Raw genomic sequence first — 24,267 nt, forward strand, 5'->3', positions numbered from 1 at the left:
GTCAGAAAGTCATCCAGAACTACAGCTAGTCACACCTACATTACCCTTCTCAGGTATTCCTATAGCACTCAGATCACAATCACACCACTTCAGTATGCCAGCTGAGAATAAGAAGAGACCAACTAGTGCTCAGTGCTTATGGGCTGACTTGACATGCTTTCTACTGGGAAGAGCAGAGGTCAATATCAGTAAGACAAACATCAGGGCTTTGGGTTTGCAGGCAAAATACCTCCCATCAATTTTGCTATTAAAGCTGTCAAGGATGTGGGACATCTTTTTGCTTTAGGCTGTTCACATGCACAAGAACAACAACAACAACAACAAAAAAAAAACACTGTCAGAAGATTTGATGCCAATGTAGTTTCCCACAGAGATAGCCAAGTAGCCAAGGGACCCACCCCTGTTCAATTCCCACAGCTTCTATCTGCCCACCAACCCTGATATCCTCCACTGCCTTCCCCTGAGAACAAGGATTCTGAATTAGTTTCAGAATCGGTATCATAAATGAAATAGACAGCTGGACACAGTGGTGCACACCTATATTCCCAGAAGCTCGGGAGGCTGAAGCAGGAGGATCACGAGTTTGAAGCCAGCCTTAGCAAAAGTGAGGTACTAAGTAACTCAGTGAGAGACCCTGTCTCTAAATAAAATACAAAACAGGGCCGGGAACATGGTTCAGTGGGTGAGTGCCAGAGTTCAATCCCTAGTACCCCCATCCCCAAAAAAATACAATAGCCAGGCAGGAATGATGGCATACACCTATAATCACAGCAACTTAGGAGTCTGAGGCAGGAGGATTGCAAATTTGAGACCAGCCCCAGCAATTTAGCAAGGCCCAAGGCAACTCAATGAGACCCTGTCTCAAAATTAAAAATAAAAAAGGGCTGGGATATAGTGGGCTTACCAGCCACTGATGACACCACTGGATCTATCACTTCATTAGGATTTACAAAAGAATGATTTTTGTTAAGAGTTGGAAATTGTTGATTTATAGGTGATATACAATCCCGCCTATGAAGCATCCTTGCAAAACAAAAATTTTAAATTGATCAAACTAAGATCTAGTTACTAGTTTATAGGCACCAGGAGGAACAGAGCAACAAGTTAATGCAGGACCATGATGATGCAATTAACAAAATGGAGAATTTAAGAATTTCTACAGGATTAAAATCATGGGATGGGATGGGGAGAAAGAAGTAAGCCAAAAACAAGACTAGTGAGAGGAAACTACCCCCTGATGGAAGGTGTGTGTGTGTGTGTGTGTGTGTGTGTGTGTGTGTGTGTGTGTGAGAGAGAGAGAGAGAGAGAGAGAGAGAGAGAGAGAGAGAGAGAGAGAGAATATGTATGTGTGTGCATGTGTGTGTGTGTGTGTGTGTGTGTCTGTCTTGCTACCTTGCCCTGGATGGCCTCTACCTCCTGGGCTCAAGTGATCCTTCTGCCTTAGCCTCCCAATTTGCTGGAACTACAGGTACATGACACCATGCTCAGCTTAATGAATGATCTTGACCACTGAGCTAAAGGTTTAATTTCCACCTACTAGCTGAAGTGTCACAATGAAAGCAGGATATGAGAAAGATTCCTTAGATCACATATATAGGAATGGACTGGAATGAGAAGATGGTATCCAAAATGAGGCAGAGGAAGGGATGCAAGAAGTCTTCTAAAAGACAGATGAAGAGGATGCTAACCCACTAGAAATCAATGCCAAAGAGAGAGAGGGAATCCAAGATGATGCTGAGATGTTCTATGGGGGTAAGAAGTGAATATGTCAGCATTTGGACCACAATAAGAACAGTGACTTCTTTCAGAGGCATGAGGGCAGGTGTTGGTCAGAAATGTATAAAGTTTTAAAAATTCTGTAAGACACAGCCCACTATCACCAGACATTTCAAAAGACATTATGGGTTGGGGTTGTGGCTCAGGTAGAGCATTCACCTAGCACCACATGTGAGGCCCTGGGTTCGATCCTCAACACCATATAAGAATAAATAAATAAATAAAATAAAGGTATTGTGTTCAACTACAACTTAAAAAAAAAAAGACATTATAAAAAACACTCTAGTGGACTCATCTGTCTTAAGCTGCTTGGTTCCACTGGACTTTGCTGATGAAGAATTCGAGCTCCATTTTTACTTAATCGTCTATTCAAACACTGCTTAAAACCTAACCAATGTACTGTCCTAAGCTAGGTGGGGAGATGAATGAGTCAGTCCCTGCCTTTGATAAGCTCAGTTCTACCTTCTTTCCCCTGTCAATGAGCTGCTTCCTATGAACTGCTTCAGAGAGATGTGACTGCCTGACATCAGTTCCTAATTGCCCTGTGCAGCCCACAAACACCCTCAACATTTCAGTCTATCCTTAGCCTGGGGCTCATATTCTGCTGAGCTTAAACAAACAAACAAAGAAATGGTAACATCCCCTCCATCACAATCTCCCCAATTCCTTATTTTATGGGTGGCTTCTAGTTTTCCCTATGGGTCAAAGAAATGAGGAAAGGTTAGCTTTGCCCTCTGTAATTCTTGAGAGTTAAGGACAAAGTATATGAGCTTAATAAAACGGGTTTACAGCTTGACTGTGTGGTCCCTGAGAGGTATGACATGAAGAGAAGGCCCCACATCCTTGATTTCCACAGATAACTGATGTTGAAAGGAAACACAGATATAAAACAGAAAGGCTGAACCAGAATCCTAGCTATAAGGCAAAACTAAGCCTCTCCAATGCTAATCTACCTCCCAAACCAGTTAATGGAGCAGATAAAACCCCCAGAAATGTTAGAATGGTTTAGGAAGGGGCGTATCCATATTACACTAACTCCCTGAAGTAACAGCTTCCTCTTTCCTATTCCTGGCCCTGGAAATTGCAAAAAGGGATTGTGAGAGAACATAATGAGTCAAGAAAAGAAGATTACATAAGACTGCTTTTGAGACATGAGAATGGGCAGCTCTCAGGTGGGCTCTTAAAGGCCCTTCTGTGCAAAAATGGGAGTCTTTGGATGAAACAAGACTAACCCTCTCCCACTGAGAGGCCCAGCGGCTGAAAGAGAAGGTCAAGTTATGCCAGCCTCTGGGCCCACCCAGTACCATCCCTGCTTTCTGGTTACAGCATGTCAAGCAAACGAATGGAGACTCCACCTGGGCAATCAGTTTCCCCGGATTCACTAGAGAAGGGGGCAGTGCATACTCACATGTTGTTAATGATCTTGATGAAGACGCTGCAGTCCTGGAGCTGAGGCACGGCCTCCACGGGGTCGGCCACGTGCAGACTATTCACCTGTGAGGCAAAAAAAGAGCCTTTAGAATGAGACCATTAGAAACGCCAGAACCATATTTGCTCCTTTTCCAAATGTTGATCCTCCCTGCTTACTGAGAGTGCCTACTGTGGTAGCCTATAGGAATGAAGGCACAGATAACTTCAGGCTTTTTTTTTTTTTTTTTAGTTGTAATTGGACACAATTCCTTTATTCCATTCACTTATTTTTATGGGGTGCTAAGGATCAAACCCAAGGCCCCGCACGTGCTAGGCAAGCTTTCTACCACTAAGATACGATCCCAGCCCTAACTTCAGGGTTTTTAATTTCAGCAAAAAAATGCTGTTGTGCCCATCCACCCAGTAAATGTACCGCAGTCACAACCCTACCACTAGAGGCCTTTCCTAGGCTTTAATAGAACCTGTGCTCTCATAGGATGTCCTGGTACCAGGGCATACCTAAATAATAGCATAAAATGGCTATGAAAAGATTCACAAGAAAGTGATACCACTACTGCCTCCAAAGAGAAAGACTTGATTGCAGAGAGCCTGAGTAGGAAACAGAAAGGCTTTTTACAATATAGCCCCTTGTATCTCTTACGTATTTACATTGGAACTCTGTATCTATTGACTGTTTGTATTACAAGTTTCTCTCTTGAATTTTTATGAAAGCTCTTTGTAGCTCTTGAAATTTGTAACATTTGTTCAAAACTTAAATGTTTTATACTCCTCTCCAAGGATATAAGATCTTATTAATGCATTTTAAAATTTCTTTTCAGACATAAAACTTTGCATAAGAGGAATAGGGAGAAACAATTGTGAAAACAAGATAATAAAAAAAAATTTTTTAAGGGGGAAGAAAAAAAATTAAGACAAACCTTCTCAATTCTGCTTCAACTGCCTGTTCCCATTTATGTCTTCAGACATCCAAATAAATCACTTTACCACTAGAAATTTCACAGGAGGTCCTGTAGAAGTCAACTTCTACAGGAAAACCTATGCATGAATTCCATAGGTACTCAAGTTCAGAAGGAGCCTAGGTTGAAGTTTATTTTTTCATTACCATAGGAGGGTTGGCTAATTAAGTGAATTAATTGCATATGCAGCACAGAGGGCTGGGGAAGACAGCCAGCGCACACAAGCCTAAGAAACACGGTTATTTTCAGCAAATGGTTATGTGCAAACAACTAGAATCTGTCCAGATAGGGCTGGGGATGTGGCTCAGTGGTAGAGCACTCACCTAGCACATGCGAGGCCTTGGGTTTTATCCTCAGCACCACATAAAAAGAAATAAACAAAATAAAGGTATTGTTTTTAAAACTAAAAAATAAATATTAAAAAAAAAAATGTCCGTGTAAAAGCTAGGTGTGATGGCTCATGTCTGTCTGTAATCCTAGCTATTTTAGAGTCCGAGACAAAAGGACCACAAGTTCAAGGCCAGTCTGGCCAACTTATTTTATTTTGAGATCCTATCTCAAAATAAAAAGGGCTGGGGATGTGCTCAGCGTCACCGCACCTAACTAGCTTATTGAGGCCCTTGGTTTCATCCCTAGTACTACAAAAACAAAATCAAACAACAACAACAAACTGACTTTTAGATGAGATCCAAATTAAAATAGGCTAAAAAGTGGTTTTTTTTTTTTTTTTTTTTTTGTGGTGCTGAGGATTGAACCCAGGGCCTTGTGCACAGGAGGAAAGCACTGAGCTATATCCCCAGCCCTGTTTTGTTTTTTGGGTTTTTTTTAAAACTCTCCTTTCATTCATTCTTTTATAACTTCATTTTATTTATGTATTTATTTTTATATGGTGCTGAGGATCCAACCCAGGGCCTTTCATGTGCGAGGTGAGTGCCCTATTGCTGAGCCACAACCCCACGCCCTTGTTTTGTTTTGTTTTTTAAGTGTGGAATATAAAAACATGACCTCTCATTGAAGTCTTAAAAGACATTATATTTATACTATCATTTGAAAAAAGCTCCATCTAATTGGTCAGGACAGGTTAGTTTATGTTTTTTTTTAGGAAGACTCTGAAAACTTCAGGTTAAGATCCCTTTTAACCAGGTGAAAATAAGCAGACTTAAGCACCCAAAACCCATCTTTTTTTTCTTTTATTTTTAAAAAATAGTTTTAGTTGTAGATGGATACAATACCTTTATTTGTTTTTTCATGTGGTGCTGAGGATCAAAGGATCAAACCCAGTATCACTGAGCTACAACCCCAGTCCCCTATCTCCTTTTTTCTTTTCCCCCAAAAGCACTGTTTTTATTTATTCAGAGTCCTAACCACTTCAGTCATAGGACTGGAAGAGGTTCCTTTTTAAATCCAGTCCCTCTGTAATGTTGGTTACCAAACACACAGGCAAGTGGCATCATGAATTTGGTAAACTAATGACAATGTCTGGTCTCTCTCTGCTAATGTCTGGTCTATCTCTGCTTCTGTAGGAATCCTACATTTAGGATTTTTTTTTTTTTTTTTTTTTTTTTTTTTTTTAGTTCTCGGCAGACACAACATCCTTGTTGGTATGTGGTACTGAGGATCGAACCCGGGCCGCACACATGCCAGGCGAGTGCGCTACTGCTTGAGCCACATCCCCAGCCCCATTTAGGATTTTTAACTGTAACTACTCCAACTAGCATTTCTGAAGGTTTGAAATCAATTGATAGAACAGTATTCAGGCATGTAATTGCAGTTTCTACTATTTGTTCAAATGTCCAATCAAATTTCTTCACTTTTTTTTTTTCGAGGAAACTGGTTGACGCAGTTTGTTTAACTCCTGCTGAAGTGGCTTTAAATCCACAGTAGTAACCTGCAGGATCACACTTGTAGACCTGAGGGACTTGTTCTTCACCTATAACAATTAAAATCATACAACAACCAAGTGGCTTCATTTCAGTATTCTGTGTGTAGACCTGAGAAATATCAGCAATTCTTTTACACAGCACGTCCACAGGAATCTCACAGCCATACTTGTATTTCCCGTTAGCTGCCTCATAGCGTGTCCTCTGTACCTGCAATATGCTGTCAGCTGTTATTCCAGTCATCACATAGCCAATGTTTTCATTTATCTTAAATAAGTGTGCTGGAATCCAATAATTTGTCAGGTACCTTCTTCTATGTGACAATTACTGCACAGTCTTTCCCTCTGACAGCTACTGATGTAAGACCATCCTGGTTTATAGCCTTAAAAGCATATTCTACTTGGTAAAGCCAGCCCTCAGGCGAAAACAAATGGTAATGTGGCAGTCAAAACCAGCGCTGGAACCACAGGATATGGTGGTGCTCTCACTACTCTTGGGGTCCCAAGGCCCCACCACCAGGCGTACAAACCCCTCGGGAAGTTATAGTCCTCCATCTCCTTTTAATCCTTGCAATCTAAGTAAAACATTCAAGGCCTATGAATGTTTGTTCAATAACAACTAAAAATCCTATCAATTAGCTGATATAAAGTCACTTAAGTAATCTAGATTCATTGCTTACACCAATTAAGTAATAATCCAGCAACAGTTTTTTTTATTAATATAAAAGTTTTTTTTTTTCTTTCTGTGAATTACTTTGCTCTCAAGAGAGAATCATTTAAAGGCAAGGAAATAGAGGAGCTCTCCCATTTCTAGTAAAGGTGTAAACAGATGGATCACCCTGGACAAACCAAGACCTGCCTATAAGGTCTGCAGATTGCTTAAGATTGTCAAATCTCAAAACTGCCTGCATAGCTAGGTATGGTGGCACACATCTGTATTTCCAGTGACTGGGGAGACTGAGGTAGAAGGATCTCAAGTTTGTTGCCAGCCTCACTCACTTAGCAAGACTCTGCTTCAAAAATAAAATATAAAAAGGGCTGGGCATGTAACTCTGCGGTAAAGACACCCTGGTTCAATCCCCAATACCAAAAAAAAAAAAAAAAAACCTGCAGTAGTTTATTCACTACTACTTGCCATTTACAGAGTAATTTCAAACTACACTTTAAGTAAAATAAATTGTTACCAAAAATTTATGACAAAAAAACCCCCTCCCATTCATACTATATTTTTTAAAATATTTTTTAGTTGTAGTTGGATACAATAACTTTATTTTTATTTACTTATTTTTATGTGATTCTGAGGATCAAACCCAGTGCCTCCCACATGCTAGGCGAGCACTCTATTGCTGAGCCACAACCCCAGCCCTTCATATGAGTATTGTAACACATGCATTTTTAGCATTTTCAGGATTCAGTGCAAAGGATGGAACCCAAGGCCTTCTGCATGCTATATCCCCAGCCCTTGATGAATTTTTTTCCCATTAGTAATTTTTTTTAAACCACAGCTATAATTATCATGTGTAGGTGTACATTTTTTTTTAAAGAGAGAGAGAATTTAATATTTATTTTTTAGTTTTCGGCGGACACAACATCTTTATTTGTATGTGAACATTTTTAAAAAATATTTTTTAGTTATCAATGAACCTTTATTTTATTTATTTATATGTGGGGCTGAGAATCAAACCCAGTGCCTCATTCATGTTAGCCAAGGGCTCTACCACTGAGCCACAACCCCAGCACCCCCTCCCCCGTATGTAAATATTCTATGCCATTCTCCTCGCTCATGTAAGTCACATTGCACCCTGCCAGTTTCACAAAATTCATTTTAGTTGCATAACTTTTTGTTTAAATTGAAAATTCTATTTAATTACACTTTAATATTTTAATGAATATTCATTATGGCTTTTTATATATATACTAGGGGTTGAACCCAGGGGAACTTTACTGCTAAGATACATCCCTAGTTCCCCCCACCCCCTGCCTTTTTTTAGAAGGGGGGGCAGCATCTTACTAAGTTGTTTAGGGTCTTGCCACATTGCTAAGGCTGGCCTTGAACTTGTGATCCTCCTGCCTTAGCCTCCTGTCACTAGGATTACAGACATGTGCCACTGCATTATGGATTTTGAGGCAAGTTATTTGTTATTAAATAAGACTAGTCAGCTGGACACAGTGGTGCATTACTGTAATTCCAGTGGCTCAGGAGGCAGAGGCAGGAGGATCACGAGTTCAAAGCCAGCCTCAGCAACTCAGCTAGGAACTAAGCAACTCAGCTAGGAACTAAGCAACTCAGTGAGATCCTGTCTCTAATAAAATATAAAAAAGGGCTGGGGATATGGCTAAGTGGTTAAGCACCCCTGGGTTCAATCCCCATTACCAAGAAAAACACCTAGTCATGTTATTCTCTGTGATGGTAGTGTTCACAGTAAAAAGAAGCCTGGAATCTAAACAAATAAAAAGATAAATCAATCAAGATAAACCATGGAGTTATAGCTCAGTGGTAGAGTACTTGCCTAGCATGTGTGTGGCACTGGGTTAGATTTTTAGCACTGCACATATACTTAATTTTAAAAAAGATAATGTGGGCTGGGGATGTGGCTCAAGCGGTAGTGCGCTCGCCTGGCATGCGTGTGGCCTGGGTTTGATCCTTGGCACCACATACAAACAAAGATGTTGTGTCCACCAAAAAACTAAAAAATAAATATTAAAAAAAAAAATTCTCTCTTTCTCTCTCTCTTTAAAAAAAAAAAAAAAAAAAGATAATGTGGCTAAAGGAACTCCCAACTTTCATAGTTAACCCTCTAAACAGAGATGTGGCTCATGGTCCCAATAACCCAGTCAGTTTTTTGTGGGAGGGGAAGAGAGTAGAAGGAAGTCAATGTTTCTGATACAGACAAAAACCAATTAAATGCAACATACCAATTTTAAACTACAACTGAACAATCATCCATTTCAAAAACTGAAGACTATGAATGTACATTCTATATACTAAAAATATTTCCTGATTAGAGTTTTGATGTAATTAAAGATAACTGTCTTATAAGTCATTTCTTTAAAATATTCTCTAATTTAAAAAAAAGTTACAGATGGGTTGGAAATGTAATTCAGTGGTAGAGTGTTTGCCTAGCAAGCCCGAGGCCCTGGGTCCAATCCCTAGCACCATATCCCATCCCCCAAATTTGTTGAACCCCAGTACTGAACAAAAAGGAAAATTGCCAACTAGCATGCTCCACAATATCTTAAATATCAAAACCATTATTGACTGAGATACTACGCTAAATGATTGTGTATGTGTACTAAAATTTTTTTTTACACACATTATGTCATTATCCTCATAATAATCTCATGAGGTATTATTAACCCCATCTCATACTTTAAAAATGAAATGCTAAAAGGCTACCTTGCCCTCAGTCACACAGGGACCAAAGCCAGATTGATTCCAAGGCTCATGCTCACAATTACCACACTCCATAGCCTCTTCTGTTTGTAGCTTTAAAAGCTGAATACTTGGTAGTATTTTCTCATTTGCCATTGTCTCGGGAGGAAAATGTATGAAAGACATAGCAGAAGAATTTTGGTGAAGTGATCAATAAGACAGCAGAAGGAAAATGGAAGTCGACAGAAACATAGCAAAAAGAAGGAGAACCTTGTCGGAAGACTAAAGGCCTTTGAAGATCAAAGTTTCTGCCAACATTGGTCACTAAAGTTCACAGTCAACTCTTCAGTTAAAAAAAAGTGTACAGGGCTGGGGATGTGGCTCAAGCGGTAGCATGCTCGCCTGGCGTGCGAGCGGCCCGGGTTCGATCCTCAGCACCACATACAAACAAAGATGTTGTGTCCGCCGAAAACTAAAAAATAAATACTAACAATTAAAAAAAAAAAAGTGTACAGACAGCTGGGCACAGTGACGAACTCCTGTAATCCCAGCAACTGTGGGAAGCTGAGGCAGGAAGACCACAAGTTCAAGGCCAGCCTCAGAAATTTAGTGAGGTCCTAAGCAACTGAGCTAGACCCTGTCTCAAAACAAACAAACAAAAAAAAGGGCTGGGGATGGGGCTCAGTGCTCAGGTGCCCCGGGCTCGATAAAGAGATAGATAGATAGATAGATAGATAGATAGATAGATAGATAGATAGATAGATAGAGAAAGAGAGAGAGAGAGAGAGAGAGAGAGAGAGGGAGAGGGAGAGAGAGAGAGAGAGATAGATAAACAGATGAAGATGATTTCTATGCTGTTCTGTGGCCACCCTTTTTATGACCAAAGAGAATATACATTTTAGAGAAGCCTCTGCTAAGTCAAAAAAGTAGAATCACTGTCAGCAGCAACATCTTTAGAAATAATAAGTTTAAAAACCAAGGTGAGGGCAGGGAATGTAACTCGGTGGCAGAGTGCTTGCCTCACATGCACGAGGCCCCAAGTTCTATCCCCAGCACTGTCAAAAAAAAAAAAAAAAAAATAGGGCTGGGGATATAGCTGGTTGATAGAGTGCTTGCCTTGCATGCACAAAGCCCTGGGTTCCATCCCCAGCACCACAAAAAATAAAAATAATAAATAAAATAAAAAATTTTAAATCTAAGGGGAAAGTCAAAGGAAAGTTGTATTTACTTCATATTGAACTGAGATTTTACACAGACCTGGCTCCTAGAAGACTCCTCTTCTGCCCCTAGGTAGTTTCCCAGAGAAGTACAACAGACAAAAGAAAAACTACTCACCCAAGAGAGGAGTGCAGCTGCCCGGGTGGCATGGAGCGTCATCTTGATGATACCAGACAGTCACCCCAACACACCTGGAACCCGAGAGACACACACACAGAGAGAGAGAGAGAGAGAGAGAGAGAGAGAGAGAGGCAATCATATCAGATATCCATGATCAAGGAGTAGAGGAGAAACGGTTCCATTTGCCAGCTCTGAAAACTTAAATAAATCACTCTTCACTCAACACTTAATCCACCAGGGCACCAAGGGAATTCTGAGAGCTCAGAGCATATTATAAAACTTATCACTATATTATAAATTATTATAAAGCTTATAATGTCAGGGATGACAGTAAAAAATTCTGTTCACAAGAATTTCTCATGTAATCTTTTCAGTTTGTGGAAAACAGAACATTCAAAGTTGGTCTTCATTCTTTGGAACATAGTACCCTTAATCATAGAACAAAAGTGTTTTTAGACAGATCTGGGTCTGAATACTTTTCTATGTGACCATGGGCATGTGACTCTGGTCAATTAACATAATCTCTTTTAGTCTAAGTTTCTTCATTTGCAAAATGGAATCCATACACCTCTCTGGCTTATTGTGGTGCTTAAAGATAAAGCAAATAGCATAGTACCTGACACATGGTAGGTAATCAATAAATTATTTCCGTTCTTAATCACTTTCTGCAGTTCTACCCAACAATAACCAAGTCCATGGGAAAACCATTCCAATTTCTGGATTTTCATATCTTCCACTTCACATCAAAGACAGATATGGTTCAAATGGGGGGACTGGATATATCCAAACCAAGGTCTCCTGATGAGTCCAAGACTAATTCTGGAGATCACAAGGGACATTAAATGAAAGATTAGGCATTTGTCCTGGTATTCTAACCCCCAATTTCCTTTGCAACTGGGACTCTGCCATGTGCCTGCCAACCTACCCATGGGACCACAGATTTGATGAGTAAATATTTCCTAACACCTCTTAGCAGTCCCTATAACTCCCACAAATCTCCACAGGCACAGTCAGCCCCACCCACCTCCTGCCACAAGTGCCCTGTTTGTCACTACTCCAGAAGGAAGAACAAGAGTGAGAGCCACATGATCTAGAAACTTCCCCCCAGTGTTGACATCTTCAAGGTGCAAATTCTGTAGAAGGAATATTAGCTGACCCCCTTCTGTATGTAAGGTTTTGAGGTCAAAGAAAGATACCATTCTTGCCCATAAGATGCTCATTGTCAGGTAGGGGAAAGAGATACATAAATCTAATTATTTGCTTCTCCTTTTCTCTTGATACTTCCTATTCAAGTGTACTCTGCTTACCAACCAAAAGGTATTTTCTTAGTCCCTACATATGTTCAACCTGTGTTGAAAGCTAGATGAGCTAGGAGGCAATGGTCTTTGACTTTGAGGAACTTACAGCAAGGTGAGGAGTAAAATTAAATACACCTGAATCACTAATAGAATAAAATAATTAAATGTTAATATAACTAAATGCTAATTATAATTAAATGTTTCCTGGGGCTGGGGATGTAGCTCAGTGGTAGAGCACTTGCCTTGCATGGGTGAGGCCCAGGGTTCAATCCCCAGCACCATACATACATACATACATACATACATACATACATACATAAATAAAGATTTTGTGTCCATCTACAACTAAAAAAAATTTAAATGTTTCCTGACCCTGCAAAACCTAACATGATTCTGTCACACCAGGGAAATGAGCCAATTTACCTGTGCTTTGTAGGAGCAAGTGAAATGGTTAAGGGAGTTCTCAGGAGGGTGGAGAAGCTAAAGGATCCATATGTTCCTCTGTCTTGGATAATTTTCACCAAGCATGACCTATCTGTGGACACTGGCTGCCGCACCTCTGGGGCAGGGCAAGAGTTGAGGCAGATGATCTCAACTATTACACTGAAATTAGGCTGGCCAGCCTAAAGCTAGAAGGACCATTTGTGGCCAGTAGACTGAAGGCAGCAGTAGCCAAATGCTCAACTGGAACTTCTAAAAAAATATCTCTGAGCGATTCAATAACAAAGGAAACATGGCCCAGATCCCCTCCCCCTCATCCCCACCACTGCCTTTAGACCTATAGTCTTTCAGTAAGGCCCAATGTTTCAGTCAGAATTGTTTTTGTTTTTGTTGTTGTTTTGATACTGGGGATTAAATCCAGGTGTGCTCTATCACCGAATTACATACCCCAGACCTTTTTATTTTGAGACAGGGTCTCACTAAGTTGCCCAGGCTGGCCTCAAACTTTCGATCAGTCTCTCAGGTAACTGGGATTACAGGTATGTGCCCCTGAGCTCAGTTTCAATCAGAATTTTTATTTACAACTATCAGTAGATATTGTCCCCACTGAGACATTCTACAGCTATGCTGCTAAAAATGACCTGAGATTTAATCAAATTCTTTTCTTCATCTCAAAGGCAAAACCTACAACCTTCTGTTTATATCCTCTTGCGCAAATCCAAGTGCCTTTTCCCATGGTCCCCAGGCAGAGAAATAGGAGGAATCCAAACACTAGGAAATACTAAAGGATCTTGCCATTAAAGTCCACAACGGGGCACTTCCTCAGAGACAGGACTCCAGACTGAGTGACTTAAGCACAACACAGCCATTCGGTGGTATCAATGGCTTCTGTGGGTCATCAGTGATTGAAGCCAGTGGCACAGCCAGTGCTAGCACTGGGACTACTGCTTTAAGCAGACTTTGGCTTGGAACCCAAGGGCTTCCAGCCAAAGCACCATCCTCTCCACCCTCCCCCTGAAATTTGAGGCAGGCCCCACCCAGAAGATTGGGTGATGGTGATGGAAAAACAGATCCCTAAGATTGTGGCCTGAAACCATTTCACAGAAGGATCTGCTGAGATCCTCCCCAACTCCATCAGCCCCCCTCACCCAATCCGCAAACAAACGAAAAATCCCAGAATGTAGGCTGAGTCCTGAGTGCCCTCGGAATCCAAGATAGAGGCTTCCCAGAGCTGGTATGGCTCCTCTTTTCCCTAGTCCAAGAAGAACTGAAACACAGAAGCAGCTGCCTTACAAATGTAAGGCCCTGCATCCTTTTTACGTTTCCCCAAGATGCAACTCCCCCACATCAGGACCAATTCCCACATTTACAGGAACCTTCTATATTTCCAGAGAAGCTATCTCAGGATATGAAAAGTGACACTCAAGAAATGCACACCACCTGGCATGCACCCTCTCTGGATCTTAAAGAGTTAACAGCCTAGCCATGATTTCCTACCAGGGCTGAAGCTAATGCAAACCACCTGTCCAGATGCAAGAACCAGCACCAGAGGGTCAGGTTGCTGAGCTCTGGGGTCTGTTCTGAAAAAAACTGCAGTTTTAGGAAAGACAAAGTAATAGGCCAGAAGATCTGAGTTGCAGCAGTACTGCTCTCCTGACCCCTCCCCCAGCCGGGTTGTCAGCTCCCCTGGAGACTGCCTCTTAGCCACTTAAAGCCAGCCTGAACACCACCTTACCTAAAGATAACACAAAGTGACCTTTGGTCTACAGAGCTGCTAAACTGTACTTATCTCTCAGCTCATGGGCCCCTGTCTCCACTGAACTCCTTTCCTTAATGCTAACTCTCACTCTCAGAATTTCAGGGCCACACATACTACCACCTCACAGGATCCTTCCCTGAATCCCATCCCCCTCTCCACTGGATGGTTCCAAAAGCCCACAGACTCACAGCTAAGAAAATGGCTGCCCCATCTGTGTGCCCAAGCATATCCAGACAGCCTGACTGCCTGTAGCCATAAGAATCCATATTGTACACCCTTTCTGAAAGACATACTCCCCTTCTCCCAACCCTGCCATTTGAGAAACAACTGCATCCAAAGAGTGAACATGATCTTAGAGTTCCTTCTTCAAAAGTGCTTACTGATATCACCCTCTTTCCCCAAGCAACTACCTGGACCTCTCACCTGGCAGGTGACTCCAAACAGGCCCAGCAAAGAATAAGCTATCTTGCCATAGACTAATTTGTCATTTAAAAAGTCGGGGGTGGGGGGCTGGGGATGTGGCTCAATCGGTAGCGCGCTTGCCTGGCATTCGCTCGCCTGGCATTCGTGCAGCCCGGGTTCGATCCTCAGCACCACATACAAGCAAGGATGGTGTGTCCGCCGAAAACTGAAAAATAAATATTAAAAAATTCTCTCTCTCTTTCTCTGTCTCTCTCTCTCTCTCTCTTTAAAAAAATAAAAATAAAAATAAAAAGTCAGAGGATGGAGGACAGGTATCCATATTACATACCTCTAGTCCCAGGTTGAGGCAGAAGTATCATTTGAGCCTAGGAGTTTGAGAATAGGCTAAGCAACATAGCAAGACCCAGTCTCAAAAAACAAAAAGCAGAATAAGAAATATCTTGCTGGTTCATCCCCTCATTTAAACAAGGTAAAAGGCCACAAGATCAACGTTCCATGAGAAGCCATGAAAGGAGAAAATGATCTTTTTTTCATCCCCTGGGGAATCCTGAGTAGACTTTCTGGTCTAAGTCCAAAGAGTTTCTCTGAACTCCTGAGGTCAGAGGCAAAACGATTTGTTGGATGTATTCCCTGAACCTTCTAAAGGGTTTGGACTCAGACCTCCCCATCTTCACAGAAATTACCCTCTCTTTGTAGCCTAGAGTTTGGCCCAGAGACCTGAGGCACTGGAGAGAAACAAGGGAGAGATGCTGGGGAAACCAAGATTCCCTGGTTTCTTCAAAAGTGCTTACTGATATCACCCCTTTCCCCCATGTTCAGTAGGTTCCAGAGTCATCAGATGTGAGCAAAAGGTTGTGATCATGAACTAGATAGACCTTGGGCCGCAGCCAGAAAATGCACGCAGTGCCTGCGCACGCGCATACACCAGGGCCCATTCCAGTAGTTCATCAGCACCTGCCCCCACTACTACACACACCCTGGTCCCTACCAGCTGACAAAATGAACCCGGTTTCACTACCCACCACCTTGAACACAAGGCCTCACAAAGCAACAGAGAAGCACTCTCCTAGGCTGTCTTTATAGCTCAAGTACAGGCGCACACGCTTTCCTCCTCTGAACAAAAACACAGTGACATCTACGCAAGAGGGAAAGAAAGCAACCCTCTGCTCTGAAAGGCGCCAACTCCCGGATGTTGGCAAGCTCTGCTCCCAGCGCCTGTTTCTGAGTGTTTACTTGCTCTCCCTCTTCTCTCCCTCCCCTTTAAGGATGGCGCAGGAAAGGGAGGTGAGGGGGGAGAATCCACCCCACCCCCTCGTCCATGTTTGAACAAAAACCCAGAGAAAGAGTGAGGGAGAAAAAGTCTCAGTGCAGGGGGGCCTTACCAGACTCCTAAAGCCAAACGTATCTACAGGTTTTAATCCGCCATTAGCATTTAAAATCTTGAAATGAGAGGAGGAAGGGGGGGCCAGTGGAAAGTAACCCCACACACAAAAGAAAAGTTGTTGGTTTTCTTCTCAGTCAGCCTGGCAGGAGCGATCTTCCTGGCTGACAGCCAGAAGTGCGTCACAGCCAGGAGTCTGCTTTCTTTAAAGGCACAGCAAGCTTCCGTGGTCTGGGAGCAACAGCCAAGCAGGGACCTCTTAGCAGGGGGTGGGGGTGCACTGGAAAGGATGGCGGGGAGGAGGGAGGCTGGAGGCTTGCTCCCCAAACAAGAGGGCGGGATGCAGGGGAATAGGGCATGAGCAAGCGGCCAGGCAAAATCACTGAAGTGCGACGGCAGCAAGAATGAGCCAAACTGTGGCATAAACACAAAACACATCCACAGCGGCCTGCCTGACAAACCTGGGATCACCCGGACACTCCCCCTTCTCTCTTTTTCCACCCAGGGCTTAGGCAGAGGGATGGCTTCTCCATCTCTCTGGCCAGCCACAGCAGGGCAGGCCAGACCACCTGCACCTTCAGTCAACCCCTGCCCAAGGCTCTGAAGAGCAGGCAAAACGCAGGCCCTTTCACGGGGCAGCTTCCTGGCAGGCCAGGGCAGGCGTGTCTGGGAGCACACACATGCCACCCGGCCAGCTCGGCTTGCACACAAAGCGCCTGCCTCCTTCCGTGGGCGCCGCCTGCCCTGAGACATGGCCACCCCCCCAAGCCCATTCCCCACGGGAATCTCTCCAGCCCGTACCTTCTGCGTAGCAAGGCCAGGATGCCGCACTGTGCCCGCTCCTCCCCCTCGGCCACCCAAACAAGAAGCCCAGGCAGGTTCTGGCCCTGGAGTACAGGCCTGCGCTGTCCTGTCCCGGTGGCTGCGTGCTATTGTCGACTGTGGAATGGCCGCCAAAATCCCAGCTGTGCTGCCAGAACCTAATCCCCTGTTCCGCTGAGCATTTGTGGGGAGGGGCTGAGGGGCCAAGGCATGGGACTGAGTACGGCAGGCACTGGCTGGAGCCCTTAACAGACAGAGGCATTGGGACCTAAAGGCTCTGCCTCTCCTCCATGGCTGAAAGAAAAAAGATGTCCGACTCTTAGAAGACAAAACCACAGCGTTTCCACCCACTGAGCAGCGACCTTCACAAGCTGAAGGAGAAGCCCATTTAACAGCTACTATGTGAAAAGCACTGCTATAGGATATTGCAGGGAGTATCCAAAGATGAATTAAACCCAGCTTCTGCACTGAGGTGGGTTATAATTCCACAAGAGATGAGAAATGAACTAAAAAAATTATATTTCAAGACGGGATGTGTGAACACCTACAAAAAAAAACATAAAGAAAAATTATAAGCATTTGAGAGCAGGGAAGGATTAAGAAAATTAAGTGGTAATTTAACCTAGATCTTGAAACCCAAAGATAGAATTTCCCCCGAAGGGGGAAAGGGAGAGAGGAATGGGAAGAGGAGAAAGCACAGAGGTGTGGAAGCAGTGGGAAGACAGGCTTGAAGGGTGAGTTGAGGTCAGAGTTGGAAAATTTTCAACTTAAAACCGAAGAATCAAATAAGGGTTTAAAGTTTATTGGATGTTTGCTTTTACCATAGAGCTGTGAGAATGGTACTCCAGGTTTATTCTGGTATATAAAGAGGGAGACTAGCAGCATGGAGTGCCCAACAGAGAGGAGATAGGTTAACAGGGTATAGAGGCTAAGACAGAATGGAAAGAAGGGGAATGGGAGGCATTGAGGAGACAGGTAAAGGACTGATAGGAAGCAGAGGAAGACACTGTACAAAGGAGGAAAGAGAAAGGGCTGACATGCATAATCAAACTCAGGAGATGACGAGGGTTAAGAATAAAAGAGAAAACAGGGCATGACACAGTAGCTAACATTAAGTGCCTACTATGTGCCCCAGACTGTTCTACTGACCTACTATTCTTAAATAGTCCCTCAGTGAAGCACGCACTATTGCCACCCACTTTTAGAGATGAGGAAACTGAGCCAAAGAAATTAAATAATTTGCCATAGATCACACAGTGAATAAAAAGTCAAATACTCTACACTAGATGTTAACCACGCAACTCTGGCTGTACTCCTACTATAAAATATGGATGAAGACACCTCTGTAATAAGGTGATGAGGATTAATTCAGTAACATCTTAAGGTGCTTGACTCATTTGCTACCACAGTACAAATAAGGCATGCAGTGGGTACTTCCAAGTTTAACTTATCTCCTATTTAATATTTTGGTCCCTTGTTACCAAGGTGTCCCAGCAGAAGCTGGAGAGGGTGCTCATCCTGAGGAAGGAGACTGGATCCTCAGAATGTCTGCCTTTTAGGTTTCACTTTAGGGGTTAGATCAAATCCCAGCTCCTCCAATACTGAACTGTTAACAGAAGCTAACTTGTGAGAGAAGTTATATTATTGGGGACATTCTGTGCTATTTTATGTTTGAATTTATGGATTTTTTGTTTTGCAGTACTGGGGATCAAATTGAGGGCCCTGTGTATGCTAGGCAAGCATTCTGCCACTGAGCTATATCCCAAGCCCTTTTAAAATTTTACCCCCAAAGAAAGGAGTAAGTTGCCCTCATTAAGTTGACTAGACTGGCACCAAACTTGCAATCCTCTTGCCTCAGGCTTTCCAGTAGCTGGGATTACTGGTGTGTACCACCATGGCTGGCTGAATTAATAGCCATGTATTATTACACTGGTGGTCAGAAAAATTATCTACATTCTGCATTCAGCACTTGTAGTCTTTTATTGTGTATCTGCATGAAAATCTTGTCTTCAAGAGCATCACCTAGTTCCACCTTTTTCTCTATGATCCACTATAGTACCTAAAGGTCCTTAAATCTGTTTCACTGAACAACATCTGAATGGCAGATTTCCCAATCCAACCTTCTGGCCACCAGAGAATGATTATAGTTAAGTGGTTGGGATGAGGTGGGGTTCAGCTGTAGAGGCTTCCCATCACCTCCTTTCCCTTAGGCCCTGCCTGATCCCACAGTATCATCTAGAGTCATAGTTAGCAATCACCATCACTGGTAAGGAAAAATATTACTCAAAACAACAACACAGGACTGGGGTTGTGGCTCAGTTGGCAGAGCACTTGCCTGGCACTGGGTTCGATCCTTGGCACCACATAAAAATAAAGGCATTGTGTTCATCTACTAGGAAAAGTATTTTTTTAAAAAAAGAATATCACAAAAGCAAAAGCAAAGCAACACAAAAATTTTTATAGAAAAGAAAAATGACAAGCTTAATTTAGAGACTGGCACAATCAACACTCCAGGAAGTGTATGGGGGTAAAAACAGGAGGCAGGCCTGCTAAAATTGCCCTGGCCACATCTGGCATTGTGTTTAGCCCTAAAGCTTCCCAGACAAGATAGAAATGATATTGTATTTAAAAATAAGAAGTCTCAGGGCTAGGGATGGGGCTAAGTGGTAGAGCACTTGCCTGGCATGTGTAAGGCACTGGGTTCGATTCTCAGCACCACATAAAAATAAATAAACAAGGGCTGGGGATGTGGCTCAAGCGGTAGCGTGCTCGCCTCGCATGCGTGCGGCCCAGGTTCGATCCTCAACACCACATACCAACAAAGATGTTGTGTCTGCCGAGAACTAAAAAATAAATATTAAAAATTCTCTATCTCTCTCTCCTCTCTCTTAAAAATAAATAAATAAATAAATAAACAAAATAGAGGTATTGTGTCTAAAAAAGAAAAATAAAAACTACAACTAAAAAAATAAAATTTAAAATAAATAAATAAGAAGTCTCCCCATCCCTGTCCTATTCTCTAAACTCAGAGCCAAATGCTTCCAGCTGGGCAGTTTCAGAGGTGCTGAACTCTACTCTGGAATCTCTGTACCAAGTGGCCAAGCCTCTGCAGGCCAGCCAGAGATACTTGCCGGTTTCCCCAGTCTTCTTCTATTTCCCCTCCTGTGGCAGGGCAGAATTGCCCCAGCCTCTCAAACCAGATAGGCGGCAGGCAGGCCACATGGCTCTTGCCTGATTCTACAGGTCTCCATAGACCTCTGCTCACTGTACCCCAAAAACGAAAAGGAGTAATGAAACCATTTTTTAAAAAGAAATAGAAAGCCGGGCAAAGTGGGGCATGCCTGTACTCCCAGCAGCTCGGGAGGCTGAAGCAGGAGAATCACAAGTGCAAAGCCAGTCTCAGCAAAAAAAAAAAAAAAAGAAAAAGAAAAGAAAAACAAGAAGCAACTCAGTGAGACCCTATCTCTAAATAAAAATACAAAATAGGGTTGGAAATGTGGCTCAGTGATTAAATGCCTCTGAGTTCAATCCCCAGTACCAAGAAAAGAAAAGAAGAAAAGAAAAAGGTTAAAAAATAATTTTAAAAATTTGGAGGAAGGCTGTTCAGGTAGAAGTTGGAGGGGGATGGTGTTCAGTTAGAAGCCTGGTAATATTCCATCTCCTGAGCCATATGATGAGTGGTGTTCATTTGCTTATTTGTTTAAAATGTCAATATTACGGTTTTTCATGTATATTACCATTTTCTACATTTTTAAAAAGACAGAGAAATAGCAATTTTCCTGAGACTGCCCAGAACCTAGGATGATTCTAGCATGAATAACTAACCTGGTATTCAAGGTCCTCCATGAACTAGACCAATTTTACCTTTTAAGTCAGGTATTCCCTTACCCAAACCCCTCTACCCTGTTAGGCAGGTCTATGAAGTTATAGATTGTCCTGAGGATCAGACAAGACTGTGTAGAAAACTAACTCTAGAGACAGACCCAACTGGGCTCAAATTGTGGCTCTAACACTGGACTAGTTATGTGACCTTAGGCAAATTATTTAATCTAATTCTCAGTTTCCTTTGTGTGAAATAGGGATAATCATAGTATTGTCTTCACTGGGTTACTGTGAAGATTAAAAATAAATAAATAAAATATGGGATGTGTTCAGCACAGTGCCTAATGATAGTAAATGCTCATTAAAAGTTAACTATTAATTACAACAGTAACAGCAACAACAATAATGACAGTCTGTAGGTATTTATTATGCTAGGACATCAAGTGGCAGAGAAAAGACTAGAACCATTGTATAAAGCTGTTTTAAAAGATGAAGAAATCTGAGACTCAGGAATTAAGTGACTTATTTACATGCATTAGTCACTTTAGTAGTGAGCTGTCTATGACATCCCTACATTATTCTGTACTGCTCTTAAGCAGAAAATCACTGAATGCCTGGATAAAAGCCAGCACATTCTCCACAGCTCAAAAAAGCCTTGTACTTCTTCCTCAGAAAATTATCTTAATAAGAAACAGCTCAGGCTGGGGATATAGTTCAGTTGGTAGAGTGCTTGAATTGTATTCAGAAGGCCCTGGGTTCAATCCCCAGCATCAAAAAAACAAACAAACAAACAAAAAAAAAACCCAAAGCCAACTCTAATTTCTTTCGTTCTTTTCTTTTCTTTTTTTTTTTTTAAGGTGAGGAGGACTTGGGCTCCTGCCTAGCAAGTAAGAGGCCCTGGGTTCCATCCCCAGTACTCAATCAATCAATCAATAATAAAAGGTAGACTGGGAAGTGAGTTTGGTATTATAACTAAGATGCTGCAAGAATGAACAGCTCTAATTTCAAGTCATCACTAAAAACGTTTTTTCTGAGGATGCCAAGAGTTTTACAAACATTAAAGGACCAAGACTCCTCTGAAGCAGCAAGCACCAAAGAAAAATCTTCTAATATGAGGGCTGGTGGAGATATCTCAAGCATGAGAGGCAGGAAGGAAACTCCACTGTTGGCTAGAGGGAGGATAGGACTTTAAGAAGCCTAACCTCCAACTTATTTACCATAGCCTCCTTCTCCCTCTCCAGAGGGTAGAAGCTGGTTAATGAGTTAATGTTGGTAAGCCTGAGGCTTCCTGGGGACAAAAGCAGAGGGCAAATCAAAACCCAGAGAGGATTCATTAGAACATCCAAGAGGCCCACTCATTTCTCCCTCAAGAAGACCTTTCTACAAAACACCTAAGCACCTGTTTCATTGTAAAATGACTCTGTCCCCACAGGCAATATATCTGGCACAGTATTTGCTCACAAACACAGAATTAATGACAAAAAGGCAAAAGAATCAAAAATAGAAAAGTTTCAATGTAAAGATGTGTAACTCCAATGAGTATGATGGTACACACCTGTAATACCAGGGACTTAGCCTGAGGCAGGAAGGTCTCAAGGCCAGCCTCAACAACTCAGTGAGATCCTATCTCAAAAAAAGTGAGGTGGGCCATTGCAGTGGTGCATGCCTGTAATCCCAGAGGCTCAGGAGGTTAAGGCAGGAGGATCATGAGTTCAAAGCCAGCCTCAGCAAAAACGAGGTGATAAGCAACTCAGTGAGACCCTGTGTCTAAATAAAACACAAAATAGGGCTGGCAATGTGGCTCAGTGGTCCAGTGCCCCTGAGTTCAAGCCCTGGTACCAAGGGGAAAAAAATTTAAAAGTAGGGTGGCAGGTATACTTGAGGATATAGCTCAGTGGGGTTTAATCCCCAGTACCAAAATAAAAGATTCATAACTCTAAAGACAGCCTACTATTGGTTGAAAACACTATGCTTGATTTTGAAAGCCCCTGGAAGGCAGGACGGGGTAACGCATGCCTATCTGTATCCCAGCAACCCCAGAGGCTGAGGCAGGCAGATCACAAGTTCAAAATCATCCCCAGCAACTTGGCAAGACCCTAAGCAACTTAGCCAAACATTGTCTCAAAATAAAAAATAAAAAGGGCTGGGAATGTTGTTCATTGGTTAAGTGCTCCTGGGTTCAACCCAAAGAAGGAAGGAAGGAAGGAAAGAAGGAAGGGAGGGAGGGTGGGAGGGAAAAAAAGGGGGGAGAAAGCCCCTGGAAGTAAATTATAGACCAGTCACTTACCAGATATAAGACACAAGGCAAGTCACTAGCCCTAGGTTGGATCTCAGTAAAGAAGGGGATTGGGTTAGAGTATAAGTACTTTTCTATCTCCAAAAATTCCCATGCTTTTTTCCTCAGGATACCACTAACAGCAGCAAATTTTAGAATAGAAATATTCTCCTCAGAATCTGGTCAAACTATCACTGGTTAGAATTTCCTTTCCAAATAAATGACAAATCTTCTAGGGGGAAAAAAAAATGCTAAGCAACTTGATAATTATTAGATAAAATAAATACCATCTATCTGGCACCACCAAGAAGTACAAAATTATACATAAGCAATATTTTTTAATAATTAAAATTTCTCTCTTTTAGGGTTAAATCCTTTTTGCTTCTCTCTAGAGATTTAAGTTCTACAAAACATGTTACTTTTTCCTTAGGATTAATGAAATTTAATCAAGGATATTCAACTATAAACATGAAATAAACACTTCTACATACTGGGGACTCAAAGATGAATTACATAGTCTTTAAAATCAAGTTTATAATCCCATGGAGGAAGAAATACATCTATAACAATAATATGAGGCCAAAGAACACAAGCCTGGGGAATGCTCAAGGGAAGATGAGATAGCATTGGCAAGGTTAGTAGAGACCAATACCTAGTGACTAAAGAGCCAAGAGGACCGGGGGTGTGGCTCTGTGGTAGCCCCCTTGCCTAGCCTGGGCAAAACCATGGGTTCCTTCCCCAGTACCAAATGAGAAAAAAGAGAGAGAGACATGCAGAGACAGAGAGAGACACAGAGAGAACATACGCAAGCAAGCAGTAAGAGGTGGTGAAGTATCTTGAGACAAGGGTATTCTATGTGTGCTTTTGAAAAGTGACTAACATCTAGTGCAGTGGTATACACCATAAACCCAGCTACTCAGGAAGCTGAGTCACAAGGGTAGCAAGTTTAAGACCAACTGGGAAACTTAGTGAGATGCTGTCTCAAAATTAAAAAATAAAAAGGCTCAGATGTAGCTCAGCTCCGTAGTTAAGCACCCCTATAGTCAATCCCTGGTACAAAAAAAAAAAAAAAGGGCTGGGGTTGTGGCTCAGCGGTAGAGCGCTGGCCTAGCACGTGCGAGGCCCTGGATTAGTTAGTTCCTCAGCACCACATAAGAAATAAATAAAGATATTGTGTCCAACTAAAAAATAAAAAATAAATAAAAATAAAAGAAAGAAAGAAAAGAAAAAAAAGTGACAGACTTAACAAACAGGAAGTCCAGGGGCAGAAAGCAGGTGGCAGTTGTAGAAGTA

General features: G+C 42.2%; 1 protein-coding gene and 1 pseudogene across 5 annotated transcripts in view; both read right to left on the minus strand.

The window, feature by feature from the left end:
• Numa1 (nuclear mitotic apparatus protein 1) overlaps positions 1–24,267 on the minus strand; it is a 79,052-nt gene that overhangs the window by 23,604 nt on the left and 31,181 nt on the right. For 2 of the 5 annotated variants that reach the window (XM_013357653.4, XM_078046599.1), the window contains exons 1-3: positions 16,057–16,235; positions 10,751–10,824; positions 3,185–3,270 (exon numbers count right to left, since the gene is read on the minus strand). In XM_013357653.4, coding sequence (XP_013213107.2) covers positions 3,185–3,270; positions 10,751–10,792 — 128 coding nt within the window. In that variant the 5' untranslated portion in view covers positions 10,793–10,824; positions 16,057–16,235. Of the gene's footprint in view, positions 1–3,184; positions 3,271–10,750; positions 10,825–16,056; positions 16,236–16,856; positions 16,996–24,267 lie in introns of those variants that run through there. The other 3 variants (XM_021725043.3, XM_078046598.1, XM_021725042.3) reach the window with 2 other exon arrangements.
• Positions 3,277–10,734, minus strand: LOC144377126 (proteasome subunit alpha type-6 pseudogene; annotated as a pseudogene).

Source organism: Ictidomys tridecemlineatus, chromosome 4 (assembly GCF_052094955.1).
Source record: "Ictidomys tridecemlineatus isolate mIctTri1 chromosome 4, mIctTri1.hap1, whole genome shotgun sequence".
Taxonomy (NCBI): Eukaryota; Metazoa; Chordata; class Mammalia; order Rodentia; family Sciuridae; genus Ictidomys; species Ictidomys tridecemlineatus.